This window comes from Falco peregrinus, chromosome 1, assembly GCF_023634155.1.
Source record: "Falco peregrinus isolate bFalPer1 chromosome 1, bFalPer1.pri, whole genome shotgun sequence".
NCBI lineage: Eukaryota > Metazoa > Chordata > Aves > Falconiformes > Falconidae > Falco > Falco peregrinus.
The window spans coordinates 128,737,527-128,751,748 of record NC_073721.1 but is presented as its reverse complement, the minus strand read 5'-3'; the positions used below and the strand labels follow the sequence as shown (position 1 = coordinate 128,751,748).

Sequence of the window (14,222 nt, the reverse complement as noted above, 5' to 3'; positions counted from 1 at the left end):
TTGCCATGATTTTATGGGTGAAACAGCTCAGAGCAGCATCACACACAATTTAAGCCATCCCGAGGCTCAGCTGGGAGAAGCACCTTGCTCCAACACAGCGCTGCTTTAGGAGCACTGAGTGGTCTCCAGCCATCAGGGGGAAGAACCACCAACTCCTCCAACAGCATTAAAAGCATTTTATGCTCTCAGCCCTCTCAAGGAAGCAATCCAGCCATCAGCATACCCAAACACCCTGGAGACGTTAGCACTCTTCCCGACAAGCTTGGCTGGCAGGGGAATAATCCCCCTGTAGCCCCATTTCACCAGTTCAGGCTTAGCATCACACAGAGCACCCTGCTCCTCTGCTTTAAACCCAACTCAGTGCCCCAAAGCCCCTGAATTATAACTCATTTCCCTCCTGCCCTCACCCTGACCTCTGCAACATCCTCACCACAGCAGGAGGTTAAACGCACCAGCCAAGGTTGTATTCAGCACCTCAAGGCAAGGCTTCAACCTGCAGTTTTCTTCCCCAAATACAAACCACGGAAGGACCAGGAGGTTCAACCAGCCTCCCTGGAAGCATCAGGGATGTGTGGCAGGCCAGGATTTATTTTTAGTGAGTCCACCTGTGGCCCACGCACCCAGCCAAAGGGATTCTTGGGGGCAGTGATTTTGGTACAGGTCTCAGCTGGATGCCTCACAGGTCCCAGGGCTGCTCCCATACTAGAAAAAAGAAAAAGTTCTATGCCCCAGGGTCTCACATGGTGTTTTATCCCCCAACCTGTCCCCCCCAAGGATAATCTTGTTGTTTCAAGTTTGCACCAGCGTGAAGAGACTGGAATGTGGCTTTTTATATGGAGTGCAGAGCTGTCTTAGAGAAGGGCCATCTGCCAGCCCGGCTCCGGCTCACGTTTCACAGGAAACGTCCCAAAAGCTGTGGGAACACGCTATCTCAGCGCGATGGGGGAATGAGACATGACAGGGCAGGGGGCTCCTGGTGAGAATCAGCCTGTGCTGCTGTTCCAGCTCCTGCCCACCCCAGACCATTGACACCCTTGATGTCAGTCCTAAAATATCCGTGGTGGGACTAACCTCCAGATGCTCAGCTGGCTTGGCAGCAGGTTTAGCAGGCAGGGAGATCAGCTCCAGTTGCACCAGCCAGAAGCATGGACTCCTGGGTGGGAAAGAGCAGCTCACAATGCTGAGCTGGAGGAAAGCAGACCTGGACCAAACCCCCTTTGCAGCCAGCTTTGACTCAGGTCGTACACCTGAGAGGCTCCCGATCCACATGCAGGCACCCCACCAGCCCCAGTTTCCCTTCTGCAGCCCCACCACACCTCCCAGGACATCCCCAGCCCTCACTGAGGCAGTGAGACCCCAGCCCTGGGTCATCCTCTCGGTGCCCAAAGCCCAGGGAGCTCCCAGGCAGGCTGCAAATGCCATCTCCAAGCTGTGCATGCAAAGAATGTTTTCAGCTGCTTTTTTTCTTTTGTACAGACACTTCAGGTCATGGGGCAGTTTCTACCTCGGGCCTGTCTTCAAAGTCACCAGGCATTAGGATTAGGTGAGTGAATGGCCCCTGTCCCTTTTGGGAGCCGAACTAACAGCCAAGCACTGCTCCCCAGCCTCATCCCATTCCTTTCCCTTGGCTTGCCTGACCCTGTGCCACAAGCAAACCCAGCTAAAAACTTTCCTTAGAGACAAACCAGTCCCATCAGTGGGAAATCCAGCAAACAGCCCATGGGTGCAGGAGGAGCCAGTTTGCCTCACGGGGGTCAGCAACATATGGGAGCAACTGGCATGGCTTGCACTGTCCTCAGCACCAGCATCTCCCAGAGGCTCTGCAACATCCTACATGTCCCTGCGTAGTGAATGTCCCAAGGAAAAGGGCTCAGGGAGCTATCAACTCCCACCTGCAGGGGTGCACCCACACCCCCAACACACCCTGCGTGCACACGTCTGTTGCATGGCTCAGCATCACCCTGGATATTCTGGGCTGTTTGCTGGAAGGCAGCCACTGCTTTGCATCTAGTTACCTGGTTTCTCAGCAAACAAACGGAAGTTCAAAACCCCTGTCCCTGCCATTGCACAGGGGCAGGAAAGCTCTCAGCATCTCCCTACGACACTGAAGGATGCTTTTTCAGGGAAAGGGATTTCTTTTGGTTTTTTGCTCTCTTTGAAAGCTGCCTGCAGAGGTGTGAAGCCACCACATTACCCGGGGGCACCCCCAGGCACTTTCCCCACTGGAGAGGGGGAGTGGGGCAGCAAAGCCAGCTTGGCTCAGAAACCTGCCCCAGGCTGCCAGGAGGGCTTGCTCCAGGGCAGAGACCTGCAAGGTCCCTGCTCTCAAGGAGGATTCATCTCCAGATCCCGTCTCTGTCCCATGGCAGGCAAGGCAAGGGAGCCCCTCATCCCCCTGACCCTGCAGTGCTCCCAGCTGAAGGCTGAGGAGAAGACCCTGGATTTTGAGTTTGAGGTGGTTAGTGCCCAGTTTAACCGGCGGGGCTGCTACGCCCTGCGGCTCACCGTGGAGAACCCGCTGCTGCAGGGCTCTGGTGCTGGCGTCCAGCTCCGCATCAACAGTGGGGAGGTCATGCAGAGCAGCACTGCCATCACCGACACCATCGAGCAGAGCAACCTCAACCAGATCCATTCCTTCCAGAGGAGGAAATTCACCTTCACCCTGCCCAGAGGTAAGAGGCTGGGTGCCACAAGGAGAGGCTGACGGGGAAGGTGACCCAGGAGCACAGCTCTGCAGCAAGCACAGCCTGTCTCAGGGCTGCAAACCCCTGTAACCATGCTCACACCTTCAACCGTGCAGCAAAACCCTGAGCTGGAGCCAAGGCTGCCTGAGCTTAGTGGGGTGCATGGGGCGGGTCCAGCTTGGAGAGCGAGGTCAACACCACCACCGATGCAAACTCCTCCCACCAATATCTAAGATCTAGATGGACCCAGGCTAGGTAACCTGTTTGCTAGGGTTCGAAGAGCAGAGCTAACCAGGGCTGCTGATGGATGAGCCTGGGAGATGCTCTGGGACCACCAGCCCTCCTAAGCAAGACTTAACCTCCTACCACTCCCGGCAGGTTTCTGCAAGAATGACAAGAACCACGATGTGCGGCTCCATATCGAGGCCCTGCACTTCCCCAGGAGGGCGGAGAGGATGAGCAGGCAGGTGGGCAGAGCCTTCTTTGCCATCTACCCCCCGCCCCAACCAGCCCCGGATGAAGCTCTCTGCCAGGAAGGATGAGGACTGGTACCGCTATAGCGCTGTGATGGCTTTGCTACGGGTGGGCAGCGAGCAGCCGGCGATGCATTGTGGCCGGCTGGCCTTCACTGCATCTCTGCACGAGCACCAGCCTCCCACCATGCTGGCTTCCCCCCCCTCCGCTCTCCTCCAGCGCCCAGAAAAGAGACCAGCAAGCAGCAGGCACAGCCCCAGCATCCCCAGCCCTGGGCATCCTTGTCCCCAACCGTTCGCTCCGTACAGCTGAGTCTGCTTACCACTCCCTGCCCACTGAGGGCCATACCCGCTCCCGCAAGGTAGGAAAGCCCAGATTTGGGCACCAGAAATCCTATGCCCCAACAAAACAAGAGTAGACCAGTCTGTGTAGGACAGGATTTGGCCCTAGGGTAGCTAGATGGTTCCACATGGGTACCAGCTAGAATAAAAACAGGCAGAGAGGTCTTTATAGCTTTCAGGGGTGTCTTCAGTAAACAGCACAGCCTTGCCTCAGTTTCCCGTCCTTCATTCCCCAACATTGCTGAGAAGAAGCCTAGTACCTGTCCCCTGCAGGCAACTCAAGTTAGAGACCCTCTTTCTGCAGGACAGAAACAAGCTGAGACAAGCTCAAGATGCAGGTAGGGCTTTAGTGAGACAGCAGGCACCCAGGCAAAACCAGTAAAGATGGTCCCACCACTCAAACCATGCTCAGAGCTGTAGGAAAAGGTCTTTTATGGAGTATCCACTTGGCTCTGCCCACCTCACCATAGTCCAACACAGTATTAACCATCATGTACCAAGCACAAGACCCATAGCTTGTCCCTGGGCACCTTCAATGCTCTCCAGCATCACTCTGCCCTCCTCTGTCCCACCCTTTTAAGGGCTGGGAGCAGCCAGCCCCCATCAGAGACAGCTGGGAGCTGGGCTCTAAAAAGCTCATTAATAAGATAATTTTTTTAAATGAGACTAGGTTGGCGGCTGGGGGGGGTGGGGTGTTGGGGGTTTTTTTGTTTGTTTTTTGGTTTTTTTTTTTGTTTGTTTTGTTTTGATTTTTTTTTCCCTGAAGCAGTTAGGGCTGTGGAGTAGCAATCCCTAAGGGTGTATGTAGAGGGGGAGGGACCTCTAAGTCTGAAATAAATGTTGTTGGGGTGGTTGTGACTGTTTTAGGATAGGGGTTTTTTATGCATTGCAAAAGTTCTGCCCTTGAAGGGTAAGGTCCTGTGCCCAGCTGTTAGAGGATGGAGCTGGGATGTGGGAGGAGATGTTATGGGAGATGCTGGGGGGACTGGGAAAGGGGTGCTGGACCCCAAAGCTGAGTCTTCAAATCCCTTCTCTTACCCTCAGAGGCTGCAGGCTGACCCTGCACTCAGCTCCTCCCCGGAGCTCCTGGATGACTTGGCAGATGAGCATCCTTCCTCCTCCTCCTCTTCTTCCTCAGTGCCTGCCCCTGCTGTGCTGAGCCACAGCAGCTTCCACCTCTCCTCGCCAGGCTACAGCCCGGATCTGGCCTCCTCGCCAGCACAGGTGAGTGCGTCCGGTGGAGAAGGTACCATCCTAAATTAATTACAAAATGCTATTGTTCATTGTAGCTTGCTGTCAGAGCTTTGCAGTGCTGGAGGGGTGCAAGGGGACACAGCCACTTCCATCCTGTCCCTGGCTCAGCTTGGGTACCAGCCCTGCTCCTGTTCTCAGGCCATCATGTCCCCAGCCTAGTCATGGGGATGGGGAATGAGACATCAAACTTTGCATTTCTAGTACCAAAAGGCAGCCCTGCAGGCTGGCTATCCCCAGGCAGGGGATGGTGCCACCCAGAAGCTCTTAAAATGCTGACTGCAGGCATCTGGGACTGACACATCTTAAATGTTTCATCTTGCAGCTCAAACCTAGGCTTCTAAAAACTGCAGAAGCCATAGGGCAGGGCTAACGAGAGGCTGCGTTTGTCTTTCCTTAGTTATGTTAAAAGCTGTCTAAATAGAGGAAAAAGACAAACCTTACCCCAGGGGCTCCATTTCCTGCATCTCGCTGTAAGAATAACATGTCTGCTGATGAAGATGTTGTCTATGCTGCTTTCAGAGGTGTCTCATACACCTGTGAAAACATTGCTTGAGAAAGCTGGATTACAGCACCGGGGAAGGGATTGATCTCATGAACCCTCCCTAGGCATCCTCTGGGCTTGCTTCGTTTTCCAGGGAGTCCCTCGCGTCCTCCAGCTGAGCTGGTGGGAGAGCTGGGGCTGGTGGGCTCAATGTCAAGGTCTTCTGCAGCCTCTGGGCCACCAGCAAAGGCTGCTAGCTCAGGGATGGGGCTGGCAGCTCTTAGCCCCCCAGCTAAGGGCTTCCATGGTGGAGAGGTGACAAGGGACTCTACAGGTGGTGGCTTGTGTCCAGGGTGCAGTCACAAGGATGTCCTCGATGCTGGACACGTGCTTCTTGGTCCTGGTGACCACGTTGGTGTGGCTTTGAGGTAAACATTGGGTTGGCATCCCTCTCCACTCCGGTGTGCCCTGCCCGGGAGCTGCAGTGCTGCAGGATGCCTTCCTGCCTCCGCTCTTTCCCTTGTACAGGATAAATGTGTTGCTAATGACTCGGGGGCACTTGGTCCATGTATTTCACAGGAGTTACAGGGTGCTCAAGCCCTGCTGAGCTGCTCAGCCACTTTCCAGGGACGCTGCCTGCTCCTTGTGCTGCAGGCAGGATGCTGAGCACTGCAAACCCTCAGGACCCTGGAGCAACTCATCACCTTTCACAGCATTTAGTTTCTGATTTTTCCAGTGGATGTGCTATCCCTGCCCTGATCAGCCAAAAATTTACTGGCCAGAAATGCTTATTAGCGAGGCCTGATTGAGTTTGCTCAGCAAACGTCTAGACGGAAACTCTTTTGAGCTGTGGAAATCGATAACAATCAGCTGGGATGCGGAGCGGGATGCGGAGCCAGGCCAGGGGCGTAAGGCAAGGCATTAGCAAATGCAATTTCGCTCCTGGGCCCCCGGAGGGAATGCAATAAATCACCTGCTGCTGATGTCATCCGGCAAGTATTTGCCAGGATGGTTTTTATTTAAAAATTAAAAGCTGAGAGGTGGGGGGATGTTGGCTCCCTGCCCTCCTTGGAGAGCTGGAGTGATGGAAAACTTACTGGAGGGTGGGTGAGCTGTGCTGGGTTATGGGGAAGGGGGATGGATCAGGTGGAGCTGGGAGGGAGTTTTAATCTCTGAGAGCACTCCTGGGATGCTGCAGCCCAGAGCAAGCTGAAGCTATGGGAGCTGCTTGTCAGTCTGGAGCTGGTTTGGCTCTTGGTGGTCCAAACCTGAACATCATAAAGCTTCACATGTTGATCCTGCAGTGTGTGGTGAAGGTGAACCCTAAACTGAAGTGTGAGAGGTTAAATATCTTCCTAAATTCAGGCAGGACTTGGGTGATCAATAGTTTGGGGAGTCAATAATGCTGGGGCATGGAGACGGGCCAGTTCAGAGGGGTGAGGAGTGCCATCACAGTGCTGCTGCTTGGACCGGTGTCCTGAGGCATCCGGATGCTGGGGTATCACATCTGCTTTGCTTCCCCAAATGGAAAAGGCATGAGGATGCGTCCCAGCAGGGTACCAGCTCCTTGACACCGCCTTTGTGCTGAGCATCTCATCTGCAGGATGATGGGGGTGATGGATGGGTCCTGAGCTCTACCCAAAAGGCCAAGGCACGGGGATAATGATTTTTCTCATCTCGCCGCAACCTGTGGATAATGTATTCCTAGGCACGAAGCAGGAGGCTTTGCTGTCTGTTCAAATGCCTCGTGTGCGCTGCGGAGCCAGACGGCTCCCTAATTGTCCCAGGACCTGGGCACGGCACCGAGCAGATCGATAACAGGCCGTGGATGTTGTCTCAGTTACTGGGATGGCTGAGGCTGAGCCTTGGAGCTGTCAGCCCCAGGGATACCTCCTCCCCCAGCCCGGCAAGGATGGAGGAGAGGGGACTGGGCTCGCCAGGACCCCTGGGGACTTAGCAGCAGAGCACAGGGCTCAGTTAAGGGGAATCAGCCCCCAGGTGAGCAGAAGTCTGTCCTTCCTCTGGGAACCATTCCCATTTTACTTCCAGCAGGTCTACGTGGTGCTGGGGGGAAGGAGCCAGATTTTGGAGATCTCCTTGGCACTAGGATTTGGTTGCAAGCCCGTGGAAGATGGTTTGTTTCCAGTCTCCCTGGACCAGCTGGCAGCAAGGCGCCCATCCCAAAACAGCAATCTGTTGCTGTCAGGGTACAAGGAATCGCAGCCTTTCTGCAGCAAACAAATGGGTTTGCACACAGCTTGTGTTCCTGCTTGGTCCCGCTTGTTTACCAGGCTGCACAAGTGCAGGGGTGTCAGGCAGCTTCCCACGGCAAGCACACCCCATCCCTGCTGGGCAAAGCCAGCTGTGACTTGTGGAGCTTCAACAAGTCTGGCAAAGGGGATCAAACCTGCTCCTGGCTCCACTGACACCGTGCTTTATCCCTCTGGATTCCCCATGGAGCCAAACAGCTTCCCTAGTAAAGCATGCACAGGTGCAAAGCCACTCGGTGTAACACAAGTCACAGGAACGAGCACAAAAGTTCCCCAGGAATAAAGACCACCTTTATTTTTTTAGCAGGATAAAGAAAGCAAAGCAGTGGCTCCTCAAGCACCGAGTGCATTTCGGGCACAGGGACCTGGGAGAGTCTGAGCCACAGCTGGACGCCTTTTGGCCCCTCTTTTTGGCAGGTTCAGGCTGGGGCTTCCTTAATGCATGCATGGGGGTATCTCGGGGTCCCTTCTCCTCTGGTCCCATGTGGATGACTGGCTGTGAACTGAACTGCACTAGCTCGCTAGCTCTGCTGCTTCTTGGTGGGGAGCAGTGCCCAACCCTGGCCTCTCCTGAATGCTTCAAATCAAACCCAGACCCGACTGCAAGCCTGGCTCAACCATCCGGCCGTGCCGAGGGGCTGGGGGATGGTTTTGGGCAGAGACATCACATTTCTGTGTGCCTGCAGTGGCAGGGCAAGGATGCTTGCACTGGGATGCGGATGCCCTCGTGATGTGCCCCATCTCACTGAGCAGTGATGGTAGATAAAAGCTGCTGCCTTCCCATCGCCGGAGCAGCAGGGCTGGGGCAGAGGTCTCTGTTAGTGCGTGATGGATGGCGTGTGTCTCCTGTCTGTCCTCTGGCCAGCTCATCCATCACTCATCCCAGTGACAGCAGCTGTCACAGGGAGGGTGGCAGGGGTCCAGCCCTCTTCCCCAGCCTGCTGCCCTGACTGTAGGGTGAGGGGCTGAAGCTGCCTCGTCTCGCTGAAAGTCCAATGAGGCTGAAAAACAAACTTTGCCGGCAGGGCTCGCCCCAGGATGCGGGTGAGATGAATAATGCCGCTCCAGCGAACAATTTGTAGGGCTTTGGAAAGCTGTCAGCCCAGGGAGGAGTGTGCCTTGACGGGTTCATCAGGGACTTTGCCTTCCTCCAGCAACGCCCCGGCTCTCGGCATCCCTTGATCATCCCTGCTTCGTGCTGGAGGGAGCTGAAACCAAAAGGGGACCAGAGGCAAATGGCTTTGGGATACTGCTTTCATAGCTCAGATTTACTGAAAGGTTGGTTTTTCGGATGTGAAATGCATATTCCTAGTGATATAATGCAAGGAATTTATATCCCCTATCATACCATCTGGGAGCTGAGGCTGCCCAGTTTGGTCCAAAAGTCTTGTTCTCTGCATGCTTCTCCCTACCCGGGTAGAGATCTGGCATGGAAATGGGCCAGTGCACAGTGGCGTTTCTCATTTTCTTAGCTAAAATGGAGAACAATCTTTTTGGGTTGAGAAGACTGATCCTCAAGAGGTTTTTCAGGCTGTGCCTCAATTTACTTGTCTGTAAAGCATAAACTCTTTGGATGCTCAGAGGAAACACAGGCAGGAGGAGAGGCTGCTAACTCTAATTCCTGCAATTTAAGTCATCATGTCCCTTTAAGTGTCAAATAACTGCCATGATGAGAAAAGCAAATGGGGTTAAAAAGAGAAAATTGCTCCTTTTTAAGAGGCTGGGGGGGGGGGGGGGGGGGGAAGGAGGAGGGGGGGAAATTGCACTGGTGCCACAGATAAATATAGAAAGTGTAAAACTCTCCTAATGGAGCAGATGAGGCGGTGCTGGGCTGCTGGCCCATTTAATTATTTGACAGGTGAATTGGGAGTTTTCTACAGAAATGGAAGGAAAATGAATTTGGCAATTTTTAGCCCAAAGGGGTTCCCAGCTGGCGGCAATGGGGGCTCCCCAGGGAAATCGGCTTGGAGTCGACATCCCTGCGTGCTGATGGGAGAGAGCATCCTCCCTCCCAGCGCCTCAAAACCACCCTGTGATCTCTAACGAGCTCCCGCAGGGTCCCCTAGAGGAAACAACTTGCTTAAAAATAATAAGAAGAATATATCAAGCTCAGCCCAATTCCAAGGACAAAATCCCTTCCTTTCCCTGCTGCTGCCTTGGATATGGGAGCAGAGCAGCAGTGTCTGCCTGCAGCAATGGGGGTTACTGGAGCAGTGGGGAGGGCTGGGGCTGGCAGGATGAAATGATGAATAAAACAGTGTTTGCTTTCCTACATTGCGTTTCTTCCCCTCCCTTTTGTTTTGCTGGGGATCTGCTAAAGGGCTTTAACCACTCAGCTGTTTCTCCTTGGAGGATGGTTTGAACCTGCTGCATGAAGGTGTTGGGAAATACCCCTTGTAATACAATTGGGTTTGCTTCAAAAACGAGCTTGGGCTGCCTCGGGCCGTTGGTGGAGCTGAAGTTCTCCAACCATATGGCTGTTTATCTTAGGGCTGTGTTTTGAGCTGTGCTTGTCAGTCTAGAGCCTTTGCAGGGGGGAGGATACGCTTGCTGGCTCCTAGAAATGGAAACCATGTGCGTGCTGGCTCCTTCCATTTGGAAAGCTGATGGATTTTCCTTGCCTTGTGCCCCCACTCTGTGTCATCCTAGAGGCTATTTTTTCAAGAGCGGGGGCTTCTCAGTCACATGCTAATTGCAGGGGTCATTACAGGGGGACTGTGTTCTCCTCCCATCCCATGCCAAGCCACCTCAAGGCATCAGGGAGCAAAACCTCAGCAGTGTCTGAGCAAAGAGGGAGAAAGCATCCGCAGCTCGATCCAGCAGGATAACACCTTCCTGTGCTGCATCAGCAAACTATGGATGAGCTCACATGCCTTCCACTGGTGCAGGGAGATCACGGCACCGTGCAAAAGCCCCTTGCTTTGAAGGGGCAGCACCATGCTGCAGTTGCATCCCTGCTTGAAGGACCACGGTGCTGGGGATGCCCATCGGTGCAGCTCGGTGCTCCTCTCCCATGGGTGGGAGCAGGGGTCAGAGGAAGAAGAGCGCTGATACTGTTTTAATCTTCCTTTTAACTGTAATTGCATTTGGCTGGCTCCCCCGAGCTTGTTCCGGGAGATGCATTTTTCCCAGCTAGATTGCTTTCCTTGTTTTGCTCATTGGAGACAGGCCGGGGCCTGTGTCATGCCAGCTATGCATTAATAGAGCCTCAAATGAGATTTCACAGCCTCAAATATGATTAGTGCCGAGGCTCCGGTTGCTTTGGAGAGCGGGGCAGAGAGATAGAGATGAGGAGCTGTGATGCTTGGGGGGGGTGGTGCAAACCCATGCAGATGTGGGATGTCACACTGTACCCTAACAGCCTGAGCTTGCAGGGACCATGGGGCAGCTGGGATGCAATGTATCACCCACCCCCAGAAAATCATGAACTCAGGATGCTGAATTGTCCCTCGCACGGCATATTGGGTGAAGGCTGGTCTGGGCATAGCAGCTGCATCCACTCACCCATCAGCTGCTGAGTCCTTGCTGTAAGCCCATATTTCACCCTGTTTTGCTGCCAATGACATGTAAAATCTCCCCTCCCATACCAGTTCCCCTGTGCCCAGAGGTGTGTGCCTGCTCGCTGCTGTGATGGAGCTGATCACCTTCTAGCTGGCTGCTCGGCCCCGTTCTGTGGCATCCCTGGGGCTCTTGGTGTGCTCTTACATCCCAAAGCTCTGAGGTCCAGCCCTGAGAGATGGCTAGATCTGCCAGGATGCCCCAAGGGACACCTGGGGACCGAGCATCCTCAGGCTGGCCTGGCTCCAGCGTGTCCCAGCTATGCTCCAGCCCTCCCTCATGTTCAGACATGAACACAGGGCACAGAGCTGGAGGTGTAACTGGTGGCCCGATCCTGCCGCTTGTTTAAAGCCAAGTGGCACTTTATTTCCCATCCTCTGGGCTGCCAGGGGAGGGGAAGCAGCTTGCTGGTGTTTAGCTGCCATAAGGAAGCTTGAAAGGAGCCTGGGGAGACATCACATAGGAAAACTCACACCAGCCCCAGTCCATCTTCACTCATGGAGCCTACTATTATTTTATGAAGTCTCAGGAGGAGGATAAAGCCGACACATTCCAAACAGCTGCTCGTAAATTGCCAGGGGCAGGGAGGAGCTCAGGGCTGCGAACGCTCCTGCAGTATAAGAGTGGGTCCCCGCTCCCGAGGCAGCATTGCTCCTGGCTTTAGCTGGACCTGGGGTGCTTGTGGGGCTCACTACAAAGGACCAGGAGGGTCCCAGTCCTTCCATGGTAGGCCAGGGGCTGGTGTCTTCTCATGCAGAGCAGCAGTGCATCGTCCCAAGGTGCATGGGCAGGGCTGTGTTTGGGGCTGTGGAGGTGAATGCTGCAGGTGTACATCCCCAAGGCACTCACCTCTGGTCTTGTGCTGTCCGGTGCACCAGAGAAATCAAAATCCAAGGAGAACCCAACAAGCACTGCCCTTCTGCCAGAAGGATGATGCAGCTGTGGTCTCCAGCTGTGGGCAGGGGCCAAGCTGGGATGGAGGAGCCCCCACAGTGCCATGCCTGGGGGTCCCTGCTGGCTCCCAGCCTGGGCTGTCCTCCCTGAACTAAACGCCCGGCTCTTGAGGCTATTTATGTCTTGTCAGCTCGCAGCCAGAAGCAATTTAATCTTGGCTGAGCGCTGCTGTAGAGGAGCTGCCTGGGCCCCAATGCTTTTTTCGAGATGATAAAGAGTTGATAGAAAAACAAATTACAATGATGGCAGCTCAGGCACCGTTAATCAACCTCCCCGCAACATTGCAGTGTGGATAATTAATAATCATCCTTAAGGATGCTTTAAGGGTGGCTTGGGGTTAAGGTGTTGCGTGGGATCAGGGCAGCGGATTGTGTTGAAATGCTCAAGATGCTCCACAGGAGTTGGTGATGCTCCAAGGGAGCTCAAAATGTTTTGAATGCAGTGTCCCCAGCTGAGACCCTTGGGGACATGGGAACTTTGTTTGTTCTCCACCTCCGCAAGCTACAGGTTGCAAACTACTGGGTGAGAGCACCTGGTTTGGCAAGGACAGAGAAGTTTTGCTTCCCACTGAGTAAGAGAGCTGAAAAAGAAGCGTGGGCTCTACCTGGAACCACAGGCGCCCTCCTTTCTGGAAGAAATACTGAATTTCCTCCTGGCTTTGAGTAGTGACTGGAGGGTTTTTTTGGTAGTTAATCACAGCCTTGCTGAGGGTTTCATGTACCAATTGCCTGCAAAGCCTGGCATTGTTCACACCTGCTATTTTTAAAATGTTTTTTTCTCCTGCTGAGTTTTACTTAGCTTAACTGCTTGTGAATTTTCTATTAAAACTGCTCGCTAATTATCATGCTGTAACCATTGCTAGCGGTAAAACCTACTTGTTTTTTTAGGGAGACGTAAATGTAAGTGGTGGGTATGAAGATGTGCTAAGAAACCTGCTTCTGTTATGCAGAATGGGAAAGAAAATAGGGGAAAACATAGGAAAATGTCCCAAAATAGTGATCTGGAGCTGTAAATAAGGGTGTGGTGCAGGACAACGATCCAGCTGAGGGCCCGGAGACCACCACAGGAGAGCTCCATCAGCAAGCTGGGAGGTGTCCATGCAATTCAAAGCAAGGTTGTTTCCTAGCTCTGCCAGCTGGAATTCCTCTGGATTGAGTTTTTAGTGAGTATTTGGGGTGCAAATATTAAAAATCCAGAGCCTGAAGAGATGGTCTCTTGAAAAGAGAGGTCTCCAGGGGGAGCATTGCTGCCTGCCCTGCCTGCGGACCCAGCACTCTGCCTCTTCGAAGCCCCCAGTCCCCCTTGCCCTCCCTCTGTGACGCAGCTTGTGTTGATACAGCCCAGGGGTCCTAAACCCGAGCCTGTGCTTTCCTCCTCCTTCCCCCAGCTCCATCCTGCAGTTGTCCTCTTTGCTAGTGCTGGGGTGGGGCAAAATCATGCTTGCTTGCTTGCTTCTTTTTTTTTTTTTTTTTTTTAGGGTAGTGTTTATGCTTTTCCACGTGCTTTTGGGGTGCAGGGAGAGCTCGGGTGCTTGGGCAGGGTGCGGAGCAGCTCTGGCTGCCAGCAGGGTGAGACTGTGCCTGTGGGGAGTGACTTGATGGGTAGCATCTCACATCAGGTCAAGAAACCCTGTAATTTCCCCTCTCCATCAGCATCACTGGGCAGGGGGATAATTGCCACAGGGCTGGAGCTGAGGTGGGTTTGGGATCCTTCTCCCTGTTCCACTCTGCTGGTTGGGGAATCCTCCCCTACCTCGTGTTTCTGTTCCTTCAGTGCCGCTTTCTGGCTGTCACGGATCTAAGCCTGTCCCCAGCACCCAGCCCCGAGCCCCAGCTGGCTTCTGAGCTGACAGCAAAAAGCTAAGCTGGAGGAAAAGCAGATTTAAATGTTTTTTCTAGGTTGTTGGTGCTCAGAGCACCCAGGTTTCCACCCCACGAGCAATCCTCAGGTTGGTCTTGTTACCCCCCACAGTGGCAGGTCACCTCACCACTGCCAAGCCCATCACTGCTGCAGCCGGGCAGCCTCAGGACAGACAAGGGAGAGGGCTTAGGACAAACCAGCCCCTCATTACCCTGTTTGGAGGCAAAGCCACGTGTCGGAGGGGGATTTGCAGGCAGTGGCTTTGAGAAGCCCGCAGGGTGGTCGCTGGGCTGGAGCTTTTGCTTCAGCCCCAGGAGCTCAGAAGGATGGATGCATGGAGGGTTTG

At 53.9% G+C, this 14,222-nt stretch overlaps 1 protein-coding gene across 1 annotated transcript in view; it reads left to right on the top strand.

The window, feature by feature from the left end:
• Positions 1 to 2,362: 2,362 nt before the first annotated feature.
• CCDC33 (coiled-coil domain containing 33) overlaps positions 2,363 to 14,222 on the top strand; it is a 43,971-nt gene continuing 32,111 nt past the window's right edge. Inside the window, 5 exon segments of the mRNA XM_055796328.1 lie at positions 2,363 to 2,672; positions 3,063 to 3,178; positions 3,180 to 3,368; positions 3,370 to 3,519; positions 4,544 to 4,723. Coding sequence (XP_055652303.1) covers positions 2,363 to 2,672; positions 3,063 to 3,178; positions 3,180 to 3,368; positions 3,370 to 3,519; positions 4,544 to 4,723 — 945 coding nt within the window.